The sequence below is a fragment of the Camelus dromedarius genome, chromosome 14 (genome assembly GCF_036321535.1).
Source record: "Camelus dromedarius isolate mCamDro1 chromosome 14, mCamDro1.pat, whole genome shotgun sequence".
Lineage (NCBI taxonomy): Eukaryota > Metazoa > Chordata > Mammalia > Artiodactyla > Camelidae > Camelus > Camelus dromedarius.
The window spans coordinates 38,391,913-38,414,999 of NC_087449.1; the positions used below are offsets into that span (position 1 = coordinate 38,391,913).

General features: G+C 36.2%; 1 protein-coding gene across 3 annotated transcripts in view; it reads left to right on the plus strand.

Annotated features, from left to right (window-relative positions):
* Positions 1-23,087, plus strand: part of TESK2 (testis associated actin remodelling kinase 2) — a 104,805-nt gene that overhangs the window by 52,754 nt on the left and 28,964 nt on the right. For all 3 annotated transcript variants that reach the window (XM_010982255.3, XM_064493629.1, XM_031465003.2), the window contains exon 4: positions 16,648-16,696. In XM_010982255.3, the coding sequence (XP_010980557.1) occupies positions 16,648-16,696 (49 nt within the window). The remainder of the gene's footprint in view (positions 1-16,647; positions 16,697-23,087) is intronic.

Sequence of the window (23,087 nt, forward strand, 5' to 3'; positions counted from 1 at the left end):
GTAATTAAAATAAGATTCTGAGCACTTCCACAGAGGGAGAACAAAACAAAACAAAACAAAGCAGATGCCATACAAAGGATTGAAAGTTATAATGGTATCAGACTTCTCAACACCAGCTCTGGAAGCTATACTAGTGGAACAGTGCTTTCTGAAAGGAAATTATTTCCTGCTTAGAATTCTATATCCAACCAAACTACAAGTCAGGCATGAGAGTAAAGACATTTTCAGACATACAAGATTTTGAAAACTTAACCTCTCATGTGTCCTTTCTTATGCAGCTACTAGAGGATGTGTCCCATCAAAACAAGGGGATAAACAAAACAACAAAGTAAACATAAAAAGGAAGGCATAAGATCTAGGAAGAAGGGTGATAGCAAGTTCCAGGGTGCCTCCTGGACAACAGTCTAGAGAATAAGTAGTCCAAATTGGAGTAGAAGGATCAAGAACTCCAAGAGAGAGATTGGGGAGTAAGGTTTGAGGGAAGAGTTCATAGATTTCCAGATGTGTTTGACAGGGTGGAAATTCATATATAAAAGAATTCTCTTGGAGGCTTTGGGAGGAATTAGTGGTAGGTGTATAATAACTAAGCAAATGAAAAATTGGGCAAAACATTTAAAAACTGTGCAAGAAATAAAATGTAATTATAATGCACTACTTGGCCTAGTAGTGACTATAATCAGTCATAATAATGTAAATGCTGAGTTTTGATTTGTTTCTTCTGAATATTGATTTTACCCCAAATTGTCTAATAACAATATTGGAAAGGAGATAATTTAAGAGGGCAGAACCCTCAGCTTCCATACAGGAAAACCTGTAGAAGGTCAGAAATAGCAGAAGTATGTTAGTTAGCTAGAGCTACGTTGGTAAATAGAAGAAGCAACTAAAACAGTTGAAAGTGGTTCCCTCAGAGGAGTAAGATTCAGTAGTGATATGGGCAGGCCAGGGTACTATTAATTTTCTTTATATACCTATTTGAAGCTATGTAAGTTATAACTGAGGAAAATTAAGTTAGGAGGCAATTGCAGTAATCTAGAGAGAGCTTGGACTATGAGTAGCAGTGAAGGTGGAGAGAAGTAGTTGGGTTTTGGTTGTGTTTGAAAGTAGAGGCAATAGAATTACCTAATGGTTTAGGTGTGGAATATTAGCATAAGAAAGGAGGAGTCAAGGTTGACTCCTGTTTAGGTTTTTGACTTGAAGGACAGGCAGAATTGAATTGCCAGTAACTACACTGGGGAAGACTGCATAGGAGACAGGTTTGGGGATAGGAGATCAGAAGATATCAAGTTGATAGTTGGGTAAACAAGTTTGGAATTCAGAGGAGAGGTTCAGGATGGTTGTGTCTCTTAGTAGTTAGGGGACCAGGCAAGTTATATAACCTCTGTCATCTCAGTTTTCTCATCTGTAAAGTAGAGAATAATAATAGTACTATTGTATCATGTTGATGAGAGGGTTAAATGAAATAATGTCCACAAAGAGCTTATCACAATGCAAGGCACTAAATCTTAACTATTATTTTTAGTATTGTTGTTGCTATTATTATGATCATCTAAAGCGTCATATATTAAGGCTGTATAGCATAAAGCATCCTAAGAGTTAAGGATCCAGTTTTGACTGCCATTTGCTAGTTGTGTGACCTGGGGGAAGCCACTTAATCTCGGTTCAGTTTTCTTATCTGTTAAATGGAGATAATAATAGTACCTACTACATAATGTCTTCATAAGGGTTAAATGAGGTAATCCCTATAAGGTATTTAGAACAGTGTCTGATGCATTGTAAGTGCTCAGTAAATGTTGTCTACTATTATTATTATTTGTCTGTGAACTCCTTAAAGAAGGGACCATCATGTTTATTTCTGTGGCCCCCAATTAATCCTCATTGCCTGGCACTGTGCTTAGTATCTATGGGACAGGCAGTGAAAAAAAGAAGTGTTCTGTTTATCTATGGAGGGTACAAATCTTGCACATAGTAATTTCTTGATATGTACTTACTAGATTGAATTGTTCTCTTTTTTCTATATATTTCTTCCACTTTGGGAGTTGGGGAAGAAATAATTGTGAGAGTGTTGTTTCAGAAGTATGCTCACTTAAATTGGAGTTTCTGTTTATATTTTGCTATTTTGGTGTGAGTTTATGAGTAATCTTAGAATAAAGGATAAATTTGGGAAGGAAGAAGAAACTTTTTCAGTGCTTGGGGAGACAATCTAGATACTTGGGTTTGTGGATATTAGTTTTCTTCTAAACTTCCTGAATTTAGAAAAAAAGCATTTTGGGAACATTTAAAGTCACTGCATATGTGTGTATTAATAGTTCTGCCTTTGTCAGGAGACTTGGTATTTTGCTGCTTACATGGCAGTTTTGAGCAATGTGGTTTAAAATTTTCTATGAAATAAAGAAAATACAGAGTGGATTCATTCTTGGTCTCATTTTACTTTCAGTTGCTATTCAAGATAGAGGATATTTGTCTTTCTCTCAGAAATCTAGAATGTTTTTGTATTTATTAAACTGGCTTAGTATTCATAAGCAAGCAGATCTAATTTTAACCTTTTAGAGATTTGTATTGTTTCATAAAGAAAATATAAAATTTGGCCATGAACTTGATTTGTCCTCTTGTTACTATATGTAGTAATATTGACATGATCTAGTGATTGCTGAGGAATGTTTGTTCTGCCTTTAGTGATCTTAAAATTGGACTATAAAAACCATGGACAGAAGAGAGAAAGCCAGACTGAACCAGCTCTGTTTAGTGTCACCTGATGTGAGGCTCTGGTGGTTAATGTCTGCTCAGCTCAGTTTTCCTTATGAGCTCTCATATCTAAGACCTAGCACAACCAGTTTTCCATGATGTAATACCTCTAAAACACGTTTGAACTGCAGCAAGCCTTACCCAAGGATATTACTGCTTTTTTTATGGATCTAGATTCATAGCTCTCTTGAGATCTGAGCCATTGCCCTCTCTTCTCCTTTTTGGTTATTGCTAATTTTTTCTAGTCCAAGAGAGTGTTGGTATCTTTGCTTTATTTGGGAGTAAAATGCAAAGCAATTCATTTTAGTGTCACATGTTAGAGTTTAGTGGAATCTCTTAGAGTATGTTGCAGGGCCTTGCCTTCCAGAATTATAGGAGGAAATCAGTTAAAAATATATTAAAACTTCTGGAAAAACTTTTTTAAAGAAAAGTAAACGAATCTAAGTAGGTTTCAGATGTAGGCCTTTTAGAAAGTGTCTTAATATTAAAAAACATGCCCACATTTTAATATTCTATTATAGATTTATTTCAGGCCTCTTAATTGTCTTTACCAAACTTTGGAGTCAGATGTTTTTCTGGAAAGACCAGTACAAGTCAGAAGAACTTCTACAATGTAGATGCTGCTTTTATTGCTCAAAGTTGGCAGTAGAAAGGCTTGTAAAACAAATCAGTAAGATTTTTATTGGTTTTCAAATAGACATTTCTTTTTTATGAATCAAAAATTAAGTTATTATTGAACCTCTGGCCTTTTTCTTCCATACCCATTGTCACAGAACAAAACAAGCTTTGGAGCCAAATGGATCCAGATTCCACTACCTTCCCCAATCTTTGTCAAGTCACCTAAATACTCTGAACTTCATTTTCTTGGTAATAAGATGGGGTTAATTTCATCTCAGGTAATACATGTAAAACACGTAGCACAGTTTCCAGGTATATTATAGGTGAACAATGAGTAGTAATTTTCTTGACAGCTTTGATGCGGTGGCCTCAGAACTCTTACTAGGTCCTGTTATGCAGTATTGAGGAGGTCCAAGTCTAATAGTAGTGTCAGTGGTTGTTTGTGGGGGTTTTTTAGTTTTTGTTTTTCAGAATGAGGACAGATAGATGTGTTTTAGACTGCTGTCATACCTCATCCTCACCCTTCTGTTTAGGTAATAAATTTTTGAGGAGGGATAACATTTAAACTTTAATGTTAACTCTGAGCTTTATACATAGCTGTGTGAGTTCAATAAATATTTGACTGATTGGATGTAAATGCCACCAAGGAACATAATTATGTTATTTCCCTTATGCTTGTTTAGAAAGAGTCAGAGCCCAAAGTCTATACTAGATCTGTGAGCAATATGACATAGGATAGTGACCCATACAATTTTTTGGTTATGTATCCATTATTAGTTTTCTATGGCTGCTGTAGCAAATTACCACAAATTTAATGACTTAAAACAACATAAATTTATTACCTTATAGTTCTATAGGTCAGAAGTCTGATGGGTCTTACTGGGCTAAATTCAAGGAGGGCTGTGTTCTTTTCTGGAGGCTCTAGGGGGAGCCTTACTTTTTCAGCCTCTAGCGGCTGTTTTGCCTTCCTTGGCTTGTTGTCCCCTTCCATCATTAAAAACAGCAATGACTTGTTGAGTCTTTTCCACATTGTGTCCCTCTGATACTGACTCCTCTGCCTCTCTCTCCCACTTTTGAAGACCCTTGTGATTACATCATACTCACCTTTTACTAATCCAGGATAATCTTCCTAATTTAAAGTCAGCTGATTAGCAGTCTTAATTCCACCTGCAGTTTAATTTATTCCACTTGCTATCTAACATAATGTTCACAGGTTCTGGGGACTGGGACATGGACATCTTTGGACATCTTTGGTCTACCATAGTGTCTCATTAGGAAGACATTCTCGAGCACATCCCCAGGTGCTACTGTCAATCCATGTTAAATATGAGTAAAGCTCAACTTTTTTTATATTTTAAAAAAAGTGAAAAATTCAATTTTCTTCCCACACTTCAGTGGATAATCTTGGTCATTCCCCAATTTTGAAGACGGCTGGCTAACAGTAGGGCCTAGAAAGTTCCTGCCTTTGAATAAGAATTTTAACTTTTAATTGAATTAAGTAAATATTTACTGAGCACTGACTACGAACAAGGCAGTGTTTTAAGTATATATAGAGACACAAAACTGCATGGTGTATTTAGTCCAGATGGGCTAACTACTGTCATAGACAATTTGAAATCTTACTGGCTTAAAAGCTTATTTCTTACTCATGTCCCAGTCCAATTCATGTTGAGTGGAGGTTGAAGGGGAGCTCTTTTTAACATAGCACAGGGCCTCAGATTTTTCCGTTGGATCTTCTGCATCTGCTGGCAAGTGAAGGAAGAAAATATAGAGGCTAGGGTTAGATTTTTAATGGGACAGACCTGGAAATGATATAATCACTCCTGCCCCTATATCACTGGCCAGAACTCAGTGTTATGGTCTTAACCAACTGTTATAGACACTGGGAAATGTAGTCTACTTCAAAAGGAAAAGAGATGTGAACAAGTAGCCATTCTCTTCCACACATAACATTGCTGCCCTCAAGAACCCTCTGAGTAGAACGTGATGTAGAGGGCAAACCTGATAAGTGTTACAATAGCAGTTTAAGTAGAGTGATATGAGCATATAGGGAAGGGAAAGATTAATTTTAATTAGAAAGATGGACTAATTCTATCAACAATATAGAAGTTGGAGATCAGGACATATTTAGGAGGGGCAGGTTATATAACTAAAACAGAGAAACCCGGTGGATGTAACAGGAGATAAAGTAAGGAAGGTTGGGTCAGATCATTCAGATTCTTGAATAATATGCTAAGGAATTTGGACTTTGATTAGGAGCTGTGAGCTGCCGCAAAAAGTTTTTAAGTAGTCAGTAGTTTCGTAAGGGAAGGGGTTGTGTCTTGTTCATCTTTATATTCCTTTTATAACTATATGCAGAGGTAATATAATGTTGTCGTCAAGAGCACAGACTTTGGAACCCACTGTTTAGGTTTGACTTCTGACTCTGCCACTTATTAGTTGTATGACTTTGGGCCAGTTACTTAATTTCTCTGAATCTTAGTTTATTTATCAATTTGACTGAGATAATAAAAGTGTTATTGGGTTATTGTGAGAATTAAATGAATATAGTGTATAGTGCTTAGGACAATACCTAGACTCTTTAAGTGCTCTTTAAGAGTTAGTTGTTATCAGACTCATTGTAACCATTACCAGTGCCTGGCACATAGTAGGCGCTCAGTAGTTTTTGAGTGTCCAGAGGTATGTTTTAAATTTATCCGGCAAGTGTTTATATACTGTCATATGCCAGGCAAGAGAATGCTGTTGAGAAGCTTATGGTCTAGTAGGGGAGATGTAAGTCATGTTATAAAACCATCAAAGGTAGAAAATGATGATGCTGTAACAGAGTAGTGTGGATGGAGTGCCTTGGTAATTTAGAAGCATGCCAGTTCAGAAATACTTCTACTTAGAGTGAGCCACATTTGTTTGGTAGGAAAGGAAGTATTTGAAATGGACTTTGAGGTACAACCTATGTGGAAATGAGGGGAGGGGCATTCTAGGCAGTAGAAACAGCTTGAGAAGAAAAAGGCAAGGTATGGAAAAGCATGGTTATGACACATTATGGGAAATGTTAAATCATTCTACAGGAAAGACAGACAAATTAAGTCTCTGGTCTAGGTCTAGTTTACCAGTAGTATCAGAGTTGGGAGTTTCCTGTTATAGTCTTACTAACTTCACAATAGTGATCAGCCAGCTGTCTTTGGTCTAAACTGAGCCTTATTATTCAATATATGGTCCATGGACCAAGCAGCATTAGCATCACCTGGGTGTTTATTAGAAATTCAGATTCTTGGGTTCTCCCTGACCTATAGAATCAAAGCCTACAGTTTACATCATTTCTAAGTGATCTATTTCCACATTAAAATTTAGGAAGCACTGATCTAAAAAACAAAAGCAATGTGAATATGTATATAAAATGAAATTAAAAATAACAAAGTTGAATAATCACTCACTTTCAAGCACATGCATTAAGTAGCACATGCATTCTTTAACACCCCACTTACATCAATGGACAGATCATCCAGACAGAAAATCAATAAGGAAATACTCATCTTAAATGACACATTAGACCAGATGGACTTAACTGATATTTATAGTGCATTCCATCTGTAAGCAGCAGAATACACATTCTTCTCAAGTGTACATGGAACATTCTTCAGGATAGAGTGCATGCTGGCCCACAAAGCAAGCCTTCGTAAATTTAAGAACACTGAAATCATATCAAGCATTTTTTCTGACCACAATGCTGTGAGATTAGAAATCAACTACAAGAAAAAAAACTAGAAAAACCACAAATACATGGAGGCTAAATAATATGTTACTAAACAACCAATGCATTACTGAAGAAATCAAAGAAGGCAAAAAATACTTAGAGACAAATGAAAATGCAACAATCCAGAACCTCTGGGAGGCAGCAAAAGGAGTTCTAAGAGGAAAGCTTATAGTGATACAAGCTTATCTCAGGAAACAAAAGCAATCTCAAATAAACAACCTAACTTTACACCTAAAGCAATTGGAGAAAGAACAAATGAAACCCAAAGTTAGTAAAAGAAAAGAAATCATAAAGATTAGAGCAGAAATAAATGAAATAGAAATGAAAAAACAATAGAAAAGGTAAATTAAAAGCTGGTTCTTTGAAAAGATAAACAAAATGACAAACCTTAGCCAAACTCATCAAGAAAAAAAAAGGAGATGGCCCAAATTAATAAAATCAGAAATGAAAAAGAACAGAAATACAAAGTATCATAAGTGACTACTATGGGCAACTATATGCCAACAAAATGGACAACCTAGAAGAAACAGACAATTTATTACAAAGGTACAATCTCTCGAGACTGAACCAGGAAGAAATAGAAAATATGAATAGACCAATCACCAGCACTAAAATTGAATCAGTAATTTTGAAACTCCCACAAATAAAAGTCTAGGACCAGATGGCTTCACAGGCGAATTCTAGCAAACACTTAAAGAAGAGTTAATGCCTATCCTTCTAAAGCTATTTCAAAAATTTTCAAAGGAAGGAGCACTTCCAAACTCATTCTATGAAGCCATCATCACCCTGATACCAAAACCAGACAGAGATATCATGAAAAAAGAAAATTCCAGGCCAATATCACTTATGAATGAATATAAATGCAAAAATCCTCAACAACATACTAGCAAATTGACTCCAATAATACATTAAAAGGATTGTACACCACATGATCAAGTGGGATTTATCCCAGGGGTGCAATGATTTTTCAGTATCCACAAATCAATCAACGTGATACACGACATTAACAAGTTGAAGAATAAAAACCATATGATCATCTCAAAGACAGAAAATCTTTTTTTTAACATTTTTTATTGATTTATAATCATTTTGCAATGTTGTGTCAAATCAGAAAATCTTTTGATAAAATTCAACACTTATTTATGATGAAACTCTCCAGAAAGTGGGCATAAAGGGAGCATACCTCAACATAATAAAGGCCGTATATGACAAACCCACAGCTAACATCATACTCAGTGGTGAAAAGCTGAAAGTATTTCCTCTAAGATCAAGAACAAGACAAGGATGCCCACTCTCACCACTTTAATTCAACATAGTTTTGGAAGTCCTAGCCACAGCAATTAGAGAAGAAAAAAAAAAAAAAAAAAAAGAAATAAAAGGAATCCAAATTGGAAAAGAAGTAAAACTGTCACTGTTTGCAGATAACATGATACTATACATAGAAAATCCTAAAGAGGTGACCAGAAAACTGTTAGAGCTCATCAATGAATTTGGTAAAGTTGCAGGATACAAACTTAATATACAGAAATCAGTTGTATTTCTATATACTAACAACAAAATAGCAGAAAAGGAAATTAAGGAAACAATCCCACTTACCATTGCATCAAGAAGAATAAAATACCTAGGAATAAAGCTACCCAAGGAGGCAAAGGACCTGTACTCTGAACACTATAAGATCCTGATGAAAGAAATTGAAGACAACACAAACGGATGGAAAGATATGCTGGATGGAAAGATATGCCGTATTCTTGGATTAGAAGAATCACTATTGTTAAAAAGGCCATACTACCCAAGGCAATATACAGATTCAGTGCAATCCTTATTAAGTTACCAATGACAGAACTAGAACAAAAAAATGTTAAAATTTGTATGGAAACACAAAAGATCCTGAATAGCCAAAACAATCTTGAGAAAGTAAAACAGAGCTAGAGGAATCACACTCCCTGACTTCAGACTATACTACAAAGTTTCAGTAATTAAAAGAGTATGGTACTGGCACAAAAACAGACACACAGATCAATGGAACAGGATAGACAATCCAGAAATGAACCCATTCACTTATGGTCAGTTAATCTACAACAAAGGAGGCAAGAATATACAATGGAGAGAAGACAGTCTCTTCAATAAGTGGTGCTGGAAAAACTGGACAGCTACATGTAAAAGAATGAAATTAGAACATTAACACTATATACAAAAATAAACTCAAAATGGATTAAATACCTAAATGTAGGCTGGATACTATGAAACTCCTAAAGGAAAACAGAGTCAGAATACTCTCTGACATAAATTGCAGCAATATTTTTTCATCCATCTCCTAGATTAATGGAAATAAAAGCAAAAATAAATAAATGGGACCTAATTATTTATTTATTTGTGTTTAGTGGAGGTACTGGGGATTGAACCCGAGACCTTGATGCATGCTAGGCACACGCTCTGCCACTGAGCTTCCCCCACCTCATGGCACCTAATTAAACTTAAAAGCTTTTGCATAGCAAAGGAAACCATGAACAAAATGAAAAGACAGCCTACAGAATGGGAGAAAATATTTGCAAATGATACAACTGACAAGGGCTTAATTTCCAAAATATACAAACAGCTCACATAGCTTAATATCAAAAAAACAAACAACCCAATCAAAAAATGGGCAGAAGTCCTTAAATAGACATTTCTCCAAAGAAGACATCCAGATGGCCAACAGGCACATGAAAAGATGCTCAGCATCACTAATTGTTAGAGAAATGCAAATCAAAACTACAATGAGGCAATACCTCACACCAGTCAGAATGACCATCATTAAAAAGTCTACAAATAATAAATGCTGGAGAGGGTGTGGAGAAAAAGGAACCCTCCTGCACTGTTGGTGGGAATGTAAATTGGTACAGCCACTATGGAGGACAGTATGGAGGTCTCTTAAAAAACTAAAAATAGATTTACCATATGATTCAACAATCCCACCCCTGGCATTTAGCTGGAGCAAGCTAAATTCAAAAAGACACATGCACCCCAATGTTCACAGCAGCACTAATTACAATAGCCAAGACATGGAAGCAACCTGAATATCTATCAACAGATGAATGGATAAAGAAGGTGTGGTATGTATATACGAATATTACTTAGCCTTAAAAAAGAATGAAATAATGCCATTTGCAGCAACGTGGATGGACCTAGAGATTATCATATTAACTAAAGTAAGTTAGACAGAGAAAGGCAAATATCATATGATATCACTCATATGTGGAACCAAAAAAAAAGCCACAAATTTTATTTATAAACCAGAAATAGACTCACAGACGTAGAAAACAAACTGTGATTACCAAAGTGGAACGTAGGGGGAGGGATAAATTAAGAGTTTGGAATTAACAGATACATGCTACTATATATAAAACAGATAAACAATAAGGACCCACTGTATACCACAGGGAACTATATTCAATTTCTTATAAGCTACAGTGGAAAATAATCTGAAAATATATGTATATATATGTATGTATATGTATAACTGAATCGCTTTGCTGTACACCTGAAACTAACATTGTAAATGAACTACACTTCAATAAAAAGATCTAAAAATTAAAAAAAAATTCTTTCTTCCTGAGCTAAGTAATTCTAGCTAGTGTGATTTTGGGTGGTGGTAAATGGAGAATAAGAATCATTCAGAATATAATTTTTTTTAGATTCTGTCTCATCCCCCAAAATATTTGAGGCTGCAGCCACGGCTTAGATTTTGACAAAAGTAGCAATAAAATTTTCAGTGAAAATTTACTGTTGATATTAAATGCTTTTGTAGGCATGTATCACTTCCCTGTTAAGGATGAGTAATACTTCCCTTTTAAAGTATATTCTTTTTATAGCAACTGGAATGATTAGCTCTGTTCAAGCTCTTCTTCCAATGTAGATCTAACGCTTGTCTCAGCTTGCCAGCTCTGTGACACCATTTTGAATGTGCTGGTGGTGGAAAGGAAATGAGGTTGAGAAGATCTGGCAGAAAAGTTTCACATAGAGGTAGAATTGTGCGATACCACTGTGATGTGGTGATGTGAGTAGTGGGTGGGGAGGACTGTCACATGAAGCCAGTGCCTGCCTGAAGGTGTCTCTGACATCTCTGTGGATGATGTAGTCATAGTGATGTTGGGCCTGGGGAGAAGGGAAGCAAGGGTATATATCACGCAGAAACCAAGTACTTTCAGCTTCTAGGAGACCCATAACTTTAAAATGTGCCATTGTTTTGATAGTAGAATCCTATTGTCTAGCTTCTATATAAATATTTGATTAAATAAAATAAATACCGCTTGGCTTCCCAGCCATATACTTGCTTCTAAATGTTCTTTCTTATAAAGTGAGTTTCCATTGTGAAATTAATTTGGTGATTATTGGTTTTTCATTCAAGAAATGTTTGTTTAGCATCTTATGTGCAAAGCATTGTGTGTCAGGCATTACATATAAGAAATAAATGAGATGAGACCTGTACTCTTAAAAACCTTTCTTACAGTCCAGTCTGGAGAAGCCTTTAGAAAGTTTAAAAAAAGAATTTGCAGGGGTAGGGAGGATATAGCTCAGTGGTAGAGTGGTAGAGTTCAATCCCCAGTACTTCCTTTAAAAACAACAAACAAACAAAACAAATTCCCTCCCCCCTGAAAAAAAATTTTTTTAAAGAAAAGAAGAATTTTCTAGTGCTTATTGTATTCCAGGAGCCCAAGTTATCTCATTTTATCTTCAGAATAACCATATAGGCTAGGTAATATTAATGTTCCCATTTTACATGTAAAGAAACTGAAATACATGAGAGGTCATCAGTTAAGTGTCAGAGCCAGGATTCATATTCAAGCAGTTTGACTCCAGACCCTGGATCACTTCACTTATGCTAATAAGCACTCTTTCAAAGGAGGGTTCTAATGGTACTAGGGGGTGGGAGGAGAGAGAAAGGATTAATGTTAATTGAGGGCATCATTGAGGAGATCATTGTAGAGAAGATGAAATGTTAGCTGATCCTGAAAGGATAGTTTTCAGTACATAAATGAAGTCTTCCAACTCAGGGAGGAGCTTGAACTTAATAGGTCATAAAAATCATTTATATCTTTCAACAAATCTTTACTGAGAGCTTGCTTGCTGTGTGCAAGATACTATACTAGGTACTAGAAAGCCAGAGGTAAGTAAAACTCTGAATCTTCCAAAGTAAGGCAAGTTACAAGAGTGATGTGGGAAGAAGGTAGGTTATAAAGAGTGTAGGAATGAATGAAAGTTAAGGAAATGTAGATCGCAGTAGTAACCTACCCTCAAAGTTTGATAACAAATGAAAAGAATGAATTAGAATCATGTTTTAGGGAGAGGGGCAAGGGATGCATGTTTTTTAAGATGGATAAATGTAAGTTTATTTGTAGGACAGAACCAGAGGAGAGGGAGAGATGGGTGAAGAATAAGGCTCATGAGAAAGTGTGAGCTTCCAAAGATTAGTTGGAACAGATCATGGAAAGTTTTAAATGCTGTGGTAAGGAATTTTTACATTATTCTATGAGGAGAAGGGAGCCATTGAAGGTTTATAAAGAAGGAAATGACATATTTTCTGTTTTGAAAAGGTAACCCTAATAGCCATCTAAGGGATGATATAATTTAGAATTGTTAATAATAATGGAATAAAAACCACTAACCTTTATTTGATCATGGGCTAGACATTGCTAAACACTATACCTGAAACATCCCATTTAATCCTAACAATCCTTTATTTATTTAGTGTTATTTTCAGGTCCATTTTTTTGGATAAGGAAATTGAGATTTATAAAGATTAAGTAACTTGCTTAAGTTCCCCTAGGTAGATATGGATAGATCTTTATGCTCTAGTGCAAGGGTCAGCAAATTTTTTCTGTAAAGGACTAATAGTAAATATTTTAGTCTTCACAAGTCATACAGTCTCTGTCACAACTATTCACCTCTGCTGTTGTAGCACAAAAGAAGCTATAGACAATACCATGGCTGTGTTCCAATAAAACTTTATTTAAAAAAAAGTAGTAAGCTGCAGTTATTAACCCCTGCTAATGCCCATTGTAGTTTAGAAAGCTGTAATGAAGGAAGAAATGTAGCTTACTGTATTTTACTTTACTTTTTTGTTATGGTGGGGATGAGAATAGAATTATCCTTTGGTAGGAATACCATTTAATCTCAGAGAAGCATCCTTTCTAGAAGAGACTCACTAGAAACAGCTATTTATGCATACAATTTAACCACATTCTGCAAAATACCCACTTAACTTTTTATTACAATTGCTTTCCAACCAAATCGCTCCTAGAATGAAAGCTCTGGGAAAGCAGGGACTTTGTTTTATTCATTCTCCTGTCCCTAATGCCTTACACATAGTGGCCACTCAATATAGTTGTTTAATAAATGAATGACATACTGATTCTCATAATTCCAGTGACTGGGGAGTTGTACAAACACTTAGAGAAGAGTGACACTTTTTTTTAAAGATACCTCTACAACGGCAGCTCCCTCAGATCGACTGTTTTCTCATTTATCTTGCCCAGAATTCTTTTGCTCTAGTATAGCTTCCTCTCTTACCAAACTAGTTTCTGATATTAACTGAAACTCTCAGATGCTCTGTCTGCATAGCTTATAGATGCTGTGCCATGCTGGCGAGAAACATCCAGCATTCCAGATTGTCTTTCAGCACCCTGTGTTACTTATGCTCATTATTCATTAAACTTACCTATCCCACATCCCTCCCCTCACTGTCTTCCATATTAGGTAGTGAATTTCATAGCAAAGAAACTGACAGATGAATGGGTTAAATGTCCCACTTTCACAAAGCAGGGAGTGGAGGTAGAGAGAACAGTTGGGGAATGGTAGGGAGAGTAGGCATACATAGACACCAGCTTCTGCCCAGGCACCTGTGACCAAATTAGATTCTTACCTGGCCCACTTCTAAGTTATAATTATGAAAATTGCTTATTTTTAAAAAAACTCTTACTGTATACTAGTAACTGTGCTGTGAACTTTATATTCATTATTTCATTCAGTCTTTCCAATGACCTTATGTTAGGGGTACTATTATCCTATTTTACTGAGAAGGAAACTAATGCTTGCCCAGTAAAGAGTGGAGGTGGTATTTGAACCCACACTCTCTAACTTCAGAGCTCTTTAAAAATTTTTTTATTTAACATAATTTTTTATTGAAGTGTAGTTGATTTACAATGTTGTGTTAGTTTCTGGTATACAGCATAGTGATTCAGTTATATATATATATATATATATATATATTCTTTTTCATTATAGATTATTACAAGATATTGAATGTAGTTCCCTGTGCTTTACAGGACTTTGTTGTTTATTTATTTTTATATATAGTAATATGTATATGCTAATTCCAAGCCTAATTTGTCCCATAAATTTCTTTTCTGTGTCTGTGAGTCTCTGTTTTGTAAATAAATTCATTTGTATCATTTTTTAAAATTGCACATGTAAGTGATATCATACGATGTTTGTCTTTTTCTCTCTGATTTACTTCCCTTATTATGATAATCTCTAGGTCAGCCATGTTGCAGAGCTCTTTTAACTACTCTATTTTGCTTCCTGTTTATTCCTAAGCCCAAAGTAAGTTTCAGCTAGTCACTGGAGCCTGCATCCTATTTTCAGTATTACCTAGATATTCCCTTGGGTTCTTTCTTTTCTGCAGTCCCCACCATGTCTCTGGATGTACTTAGAGAAAACCTGTAGTCCAGAAATCACTTCTTGGAGAAACTCTGAAATTTTCACATTAGTAATTTTGATTGAAGCAGTATGTCTTTAAAGCTCGGCTGTGACACCGAAGCTAACCTCACTCAGTTGCTTAAGTTCAACAATTATTTACTGAGTGAGCATATTCTTTTCAAGGCACTGTTAGGTGCTGTGAGCACAGGGAAGACTGTGACCCAGACTCTGCCTTCATGGAACTTTATGGTCCTTTCCAGCTCTGTCACTGCTCTGCCTTCATTCTCACTTGTAGTCAGTCTCTTCCTTTTCCCTTGCCCTTCTAAACTAGAATTACTTGAAGCTTGTGGGGATTGTTTTTTTTGGGGGGGGGGGTGTAATTAGGCTTATTTATTTATTTATTTAAAATGGAAGTACTGGTGATTGAACCCAGGACCTTGTGCATGCTAAGTGCGTACTCTACCATTGAGCTATGCCCTCCTCCCCCTGGTATTGTTCATGAAGTTTCCTTCTTGACACCCCAAGCCCTGAGTGCCACTGGCTTTACGTCATTTATCTTCTCTCACTTTGTGGTCATTGTCAGTAATAACAATTTATTTTATTTAAAAAAATTTTATATATATAAATATAGCCTGTTGGTTGAAAAAACTTCAAGTATAAGTGTGAAAAAATAAAACCTTCAAAAAAAAGTGCCCTAAAAAATAAAAACCACCCTTTACCCTCTCAGTACCATTTATTACTAATACTTCTAGACATTTTCTATTAATATACACAATTTTTTTACAGCTTTTTTACAGGATTTTATAGCTTGATGTTTTCATTTAACAGTATAGTTTAGGTATCTTCCCATATCAGTACATAAAGATTCTTTTTAATAGCTATATAGTATTCCAACCTATGGATCATACAATATTTAACCAGTCTTTTATTGGTGGGTATTTAGATTGACATACACTGGTGAAATAGATGTCTATTTACATGAAGTTGCTCACCCAAACTGAGTATATTTATAAGATAAATTCCTAGAAGTGTAATTATTGAGGCAATTAAATTTTTTGCTAGATATGATCAATTAATTATCCTTTGAAAATGTTGTGCCAAGAACTCAGCAGTGTTTCCTGTTCCTAATTTCCTTACCTTTTGGACAACATTTGGCATTATCATTCTTAATGTTTGTTTACTGATAGATTTAAAAAGTAAGATCTCCTTGTTTTAGTATATACTTCCCTAATTATGAGGGAATTAGAGCACATTTTGATATTATTAGCCCTTTTACTTATTTTTCTGTGAATTCTATTCATACCTTTTGCTTATTTTCCTATTCAGTTCTTTTTTAAATTACATATTTAGAATAGTTCTTTTTTTGTTAGGGAAGTTAGCCGTTTGTCATCCAGCAAATGTGGGTGCTCCCAACCTCAGTTTGTTGTTTGTAAATTACAGACCTTCAGATTGGGTGGTCCAGCCCACGTACTTTCTAGATGAGGAAACTGAGTCCCATAGGATTAATGACCTTTTTGTGAGCATGTAGTCAGATAATGGCAGAGCTAAATCCAGCATTAAGTTTCTTTGCTTCCAGTTTGGTGCTTGTTCCATTATACCCTGCTGTTTGCTTATCAGGCTTGCTGCTCTCCCTCTTCCACCATTGCTTTTTACCACAAAGTCTTGCCACAACCAGATGTTTCATGATAAACTTAGAAATTTACAAAAGTGGTATCAAAGTTTGAGAGGCTACAGTGTTATACAGGAACCCAGTAGACTTCACAAGTATTGGATTGTTTCTAATGCATGGGCAACTACACTAGTTATGTTCATGTCCTTTTCACTTGTTTAAAAAAAACTTTTTTTTGTTTGTTTTGTAGGTTCATGGGTGTATGTGTACATCAAGGACAATTGCATGCACTTACAGAGGTGAGACTTCAATGAGTGTGTTGAAGTAACTTCTTTGCCTTAGTTTTAGGATTTATGTAATTCTTCCTCACATATGTACGCAAATTATGTGTGCATGTATGTTTATGCAAAAGTGGCACTGTTAACAATACTTTCTTCTGTAGCCTGGAGACGAAGGCCATATCTCTTAATAGTCTTGGATTCCCTAATAACACTTGGTGAGTACTCTGGGAATGAGTGCTCAAATATATATTGGTTCTTGCTACTTGGATGACCCCCTGCTAAGCTAAAGGATGGCATCACTTGACTGCAGACTTTATCATGGCAACAAATTCCCAGACTACCCAGAAGTGTGTGGTATCCTGATCTAAAATTCCACTGTTGCTGCTCCAGTTTCCTGATTGGAGAAATCTAATCCTTGGAGTCAGTTTATATCTCTTCTCATTACATTTTTAGCCTCTTCTAGGTGGGTAAATAGGTGTTAGTCATTACTCAGCCTCTGAGGACCAGATAATCCTCTCTAGAACTAAGGCTTCCCAAATTCAGGTACTGGGTTACCAGCTTCAGAATTTGCTTGGGTGCTTCTTAGAAACAGATCCCTGGAATATTCTAGGTCTAGTAGTTCTTTGTAGGGCACATATGTATTCTTAAAAGCTCCTCAGATTATTCTAATGAGCATCTAGATTTGAGAATCTATGCTCTAGAATGTTTTCACTTTTCTCCTTGAGAAGTAAGTACCAAAATACAAAGTGAACAAATTTAGGAAGGAAAATTGTTCAACAGAATTTGCAAGAGCATTGGTTTCCTGTTGGCTTGGTAGCTGGTATTGGTCCTTAATATCTTATCAAGGAGGGACCTGTGTGCCTTTTTTCTCAATTACTGAGGGTACCAGAATGTGGAATGTATGTAGCTATGTCGTGCTTCTTACATGGAAGGCCAAAGAAAGTGGGTTAGTGAGGTGGTTAAGAGCATGGGTTCTGAAGTATTGATTGCCTAGGTTTGAATCTTTCTATCAGCAATGTTTTCATTTGTAAAACGGGAATAATAATAGTAGCAACAATAACAACCACAACCACAACAACAACAGTACCTATCCTGGGAAGTCTAGATAGAGAAGAGGACTATAGCTAAGCCCTAAAGTATTTCAGTTTTAAAAGTCTGGGGAAGGGGAGAGTGTAGCTTAAGTAGTGGAGCTTGTTCTTAGCATGCATGAGGTCCTGGGTTCAATCCCCAGTATCGCCTCTAAAAATAAATAAACTTGGTTATCTCCCCCAACCCTTCCAAAATAAAATAATTAAATAATATGACGATAAATAAATAAAACATTTTTTAAAAACCTTAAAAAAAAAATGGGAGTCTTGGGGGAAGGGCAGGTTGAAAAGGAATGGCTAGTGAGATAGGAAGAAAACCAGAAATGTGTTGGCCTGGAATAGAAAGGAAGGGGTTTCAAGGCGGAAGGAATAATTATGTAATTGTGGCAAATGCTGTTGATAAGATGATGACTTTACAGTGATATTGTGAGGATAAAATGTAAAATGCTTGTTTAACACAGTGCGTGGCATATAGTAATTGCTTAATACATTTTAATTGTTACAGCTTTTATTAACAGTGACTAGTCCCTCCTGAACTCCTTGAATTGTCAATATTTTTCATTTGGTAGTTAGTTCTGTACTGCTGTTACTGTCATTAAATTTTTAAAAAACTTTTACAAAGTATGACATAGCAGAGAAGCACAGATATGAAAAGTGTACACCTCACTAGGTTTTCACAAATGAACACACCCGTAACCAGCATCCTGGATCAAGAAACATTTTCTGTGTATTTCTTTTCTTAGAACTGAGTCTATAAATTCTTCAAAGACAAAATTCTCTCCTCGCCAGCCTTCTATCCACCAGAGCTCTGACACTAATAAACCAATAAACGCTTGTAAAAGTATTTGTTGCATTCCCTGTTTATATCATTGTTTTCTGAAATGCAAGTTCATTGGAAGTTCAGTTGGTTTTGCTGACAAAGAAGAACATACTTGAAAATCTGTAACCATGTCTCAAATTTAGAAGTGGGTTAAAAAAAAAATTTAGAAGTGGGTGTAGTAGAAATGGCAGAAATGAATGATCGTAATGCAGCATTCTCTTGGCCATGTTGCAATTAAATAACATTTTCTGTTGCTTATTTGTTTATAGCCATATACAACATACAGTAAGGGCTTTGTGAGTATATTTCCAGTCTCATTAATGAGATATTGATATAGCTTATGATATTAATAATCTTTACTATGATGTTAATAGGCTGATGGTTGAGAGGCCCAAATATCTAAATGTTCTTGCTTGTTTTCAGAAGGGGATCAGCAAAGGCCATCATGGCATAGATATCTGGAGACTGCCTTATAATTTCACTTGACAGCACAGCTATTAGTTTCACTAAAGATCATAGAAATAAATTACTAATAACATCAAGCACACTGCTTGAAACTTGGGTGATTTTTAGTAAATATTTCTTGACTGGTGGAATGCCTGCCCTCCACCGTAGTTCTTACTTACCTTAAAACAGTTTATCAGTAATTGCAATAGTCAATCATAGCTCTTATTTATACCTGTAAAGTATTGATATTATCAGGAAGAATTTTTCTCCTATGCAGTAGTGGTCTAGACTTTTCTGGGCTTCAGCCATTTCCACAAGTCTTCATTGTAATTGTAGACATTAATTGAACTTGGAACAATTACTTAGGTGTGGTTTTTCTTTAATTGAAGTATAGTTGATTTGCAATGTTGTGTTAGTTTCTGGTGTACTGCATAGTGATTCAGTTATATACATTCTTTTTCATTCTAGATTATTGCAACTTACTGAACATAGTTCACTGTGCTGTATAGTAGGACCTTGTTGTTTAGATGTGTTTTTTTAACTACCTGTGGTAAGGAACAGACTTCTAAGTTTTTAAGCAAATGAATATTTGTTAAAGAGAAAGCAGTTTGATAAAAGATCAGGCAGAATCTTTCAAGTTTAATGAGTTGAATTAAGAATCCATATTGTGTTGAACAGGAATGCTCCATAAGTATGTCTCTATTTTTTCATTAATATGTCTTTGACTCAGAAAACCTGACCTTGTCTTTCATTTAGTCATGAGTATCAAGGAAGTGGAAGTCTTTGGTTTTTAAAGACAGAAAATATAACCCTATGGTCAGTTGGGTTATTGCTATGTATTATCCAACCACAAAACCATACAACAATAAACATTTTTCATACCTCTGCTGGTTCAGCTAAGCTGAGCTAGGCCCAGTTGGGCAGTTCTGCTGATCTCACTTGTGCTCACTCATGCATTTGCAGGTCAGCTGGTAGTCTGCTGTAGGCTGGGCTTTGCTGGGGCACTTTGCTCCAGCTGTTTCTCATCCTTTTCTGGGACCAGTGGGCTAACCTAGGCATGTCCTTTCTAAGATAATACCAGACTAGCGAAAGTATGCCAGCGCATTTGTGAAAGTGCTTTTCATTATTCTGTCTATGTTCAAGTTTGTGTGGCCAACATCCCATTGGACAAAGCAAGTCACATGCCTGATTCCATACTGGGAGCATACTGCAAAGTTACATGTCAAAGGGCATTCATTCAGTAAGGGGTGAAGAATTGGGCCCTTCATTGCAATTTCCCAAACCATATAATTATACCAATCAGCACATCATAGTTATTTGTCTTTTCTCCTCTACTTGAGGGTAGAGACTTTCTCTCATTTTAAAAATTATAACTACCAGGTATCAAACACCCACTGTGGGCTAAGTGCTATGCTTGGTGCTTTATATGTTACAATTCTCACAATTCTGTAGTCCTATTTCCTCCATTTTATAAATGAGAAAACTAAGGCCTGGAGAAATTAAGTGACTTCCCCAAAGTAGGCTTTGGATCCACGTTCATCTGACATCAAAGCTATACTCTTTTTTTTCTTTTCTTTTCTTTTCTTTTCTTTGTTTTTAATTATTTTTAGAGGGGGACGTAATTAGGTTTGTTTATTTATTTTTTAATGGAGGTGCTGGGGCTTAAACCCAGGACCTCAAGCATGCTAAGCTCATGCTGAGCTGTACCCTCCCCCAAAAGCTATACTCTTTCAATTACAACATGCTGTCCTGATTCGATTATGTATACCTCATAGTGCTGAGTGCAGGTTCTTGTATGTGTAGCATGTGTAGCACTTGTAGAATTTGTTTCTGACTAACTTTATATATTTTGGGTTATTTACAAAAGCTGTTTTCTGGTTATTGGATATATTAGAAGGGATTTGGATGCAAGTAACAGAAAATAGTTAAATGGCCTTAAGCAGCAAAAGGACTCATATAAACTGGAAATCCAGCTGTTTATTAGGTTAGGGGTTGGTTTGAATAGATGTTATCCAGAGAGCCCATCTCTTTCCATCTCTTTGTTCTGTGTTTACATTGTCAACTTCATCCCAAGGTTGATTGTCATTCATAATCAAAAAGTAGCTGCCACCAAGTTACATGCTATATGTTTTCTCTTCCCTATCCAAGACAGAGGAGACTGGGGTGGGCTGGGGCAGGTGGTGTCAAAGAAAGAGAGAAGAGAGATGTGCTTCCAGACAAAGTATGCGTCATCTCATATGCTTTTTAAAAAAAGTTTGTTGAGAAGGGCACAAAGAGGGAAATGTCCTCATAATCAAACAGTTTGGGGAACCTCTTTGTGCAGAACCTCTTAGTGCCTAGAAGACTGGGAATTTGGTGAATGAGTAGGATATAAGGTCGTGGGGCAGGGGCCTCAAGTGACAGTACTCTCTGATCAAGAGTCAACAAAAGAATGGCTTGGTGGGTAGGACATTTGGGGTCTTTCTTGCCTTTTGTGCCATGGAGAAACTATTCTTTTCCCCACTGTGGCAGCGAGAACCACTTAGCTATAAACAGAGCAGTTGCTTGGCTTCTTTACAGCAGAGTCACCTCAGTCAGGCAGATATCTGGTACTGAAAGAAATGCTCTTCGCTCATGAGGGAATGGTCGGCCCTGCAGGTGGCTGAAGAGAATTTTAAAATTTACGTAGCCCTCACCCTCTTCTGACCATTTCCACACCCCCACCCCAACTCTATGACTTCTTTATTAAAGAATAATTACTTTGGAAATTCCTTGTTTGTGTGGGTTGATATGTGTTGTTTCTGAGTCGGTTTTTGTCAGACTTTTAAGAAGCCTTATATAACCAGAGAGCTTACAATGAAAGGAAACTCTGTGGGTTCAGTGACCAAACTCATGCATTATTTATAAAAATGAGCAGCCAGACCCTGATTCCAATTTCTTGGTGTGCTGTGATAGTGCCATTAGTTTTGCCTGCTGCTGCTTTTCTTGTATTTGTGTGTGTGTGTGTGTGTGTGTGTTTGTGTGACCCGGTACAGAGAGTTCTCCTGGCCTTATTTGCCTTGAGCCAGATGCAAAGTTGTCTGGTGCCTGCCTTGGGTTAACTTTGGCAGTGTAGCCACATCCTGTCTTTCAAGCATGTGGCTACTTTTCCTGTCCCTAGTCCTCCTTTGTTTCAATTTGATATGCCACTCCATAAATAATCTTCATTAAGCATACTTTGATAATGTGATGCTTCTGTTTAAAAACTTCTGTTTAAGATTATAGACTCTCTCTAATTGGATTTCAGAATATGAATTGCTCCCTTTAGTTAGGTAGGTCTGTTTGCTGTCTTCTATACATACTGGCCTTGGGTGTGCCTTCCAGGACTTGGAATGCCCTTCTCTCTCTTCTCCTTCCCACTTTCTAAGTCACCTCAAATTCCAGGTTCTCTAGTGTAGCTCAGTCTCTTAAATAGGGCCTATAGTAATACTCTGTGTGGCTGGGCCCATAGTGTATGTAAGAAAGCTGAATTAACTCCAGTGGAAAGAGCCAGAAGTCAAAAATGGTGTGTAATGTTACATCTCAAGTCCTGTCACAATTAGAAGCTTGTTTATTTCACTCATACTTGTAAAAGTAGCTAAAAACATTCCTGTTAATACATGTTGACACCTTTACTTTTGAAAAAGGTAGCTTTTATTTAATTTTTTGGTTTGGTCATTTAGTAATAAAAAATCTCTAAATAAATTGTGGTATATATTTTCTGCCCTTATTTTTAGTAACTCCCTATGACATTTGAGAAACAAGAATTTGAAGCTGGAAGTCTACCCCACAAATAATAGAAGAGTTCATTCAGTTTACTTTATTCTTAAAACAGTTTCCCCCTGACTTGCTAGCTTGCCTCTAGCTCATTTATTCATTCAAAAAGGTATTTACTGGGCTCCCATTATGTGTCCAGCACTATTCCAGGTACTGGGAATATAATAATGAACAAACAATAATCTCTGCCCTCATGGAATTTCCATTGTTATCAGACAGAGAAGTTAGACTAAACAAGAAAACAAATTGTAATAGACATGTTGTCAAGTGCTGTGGGATT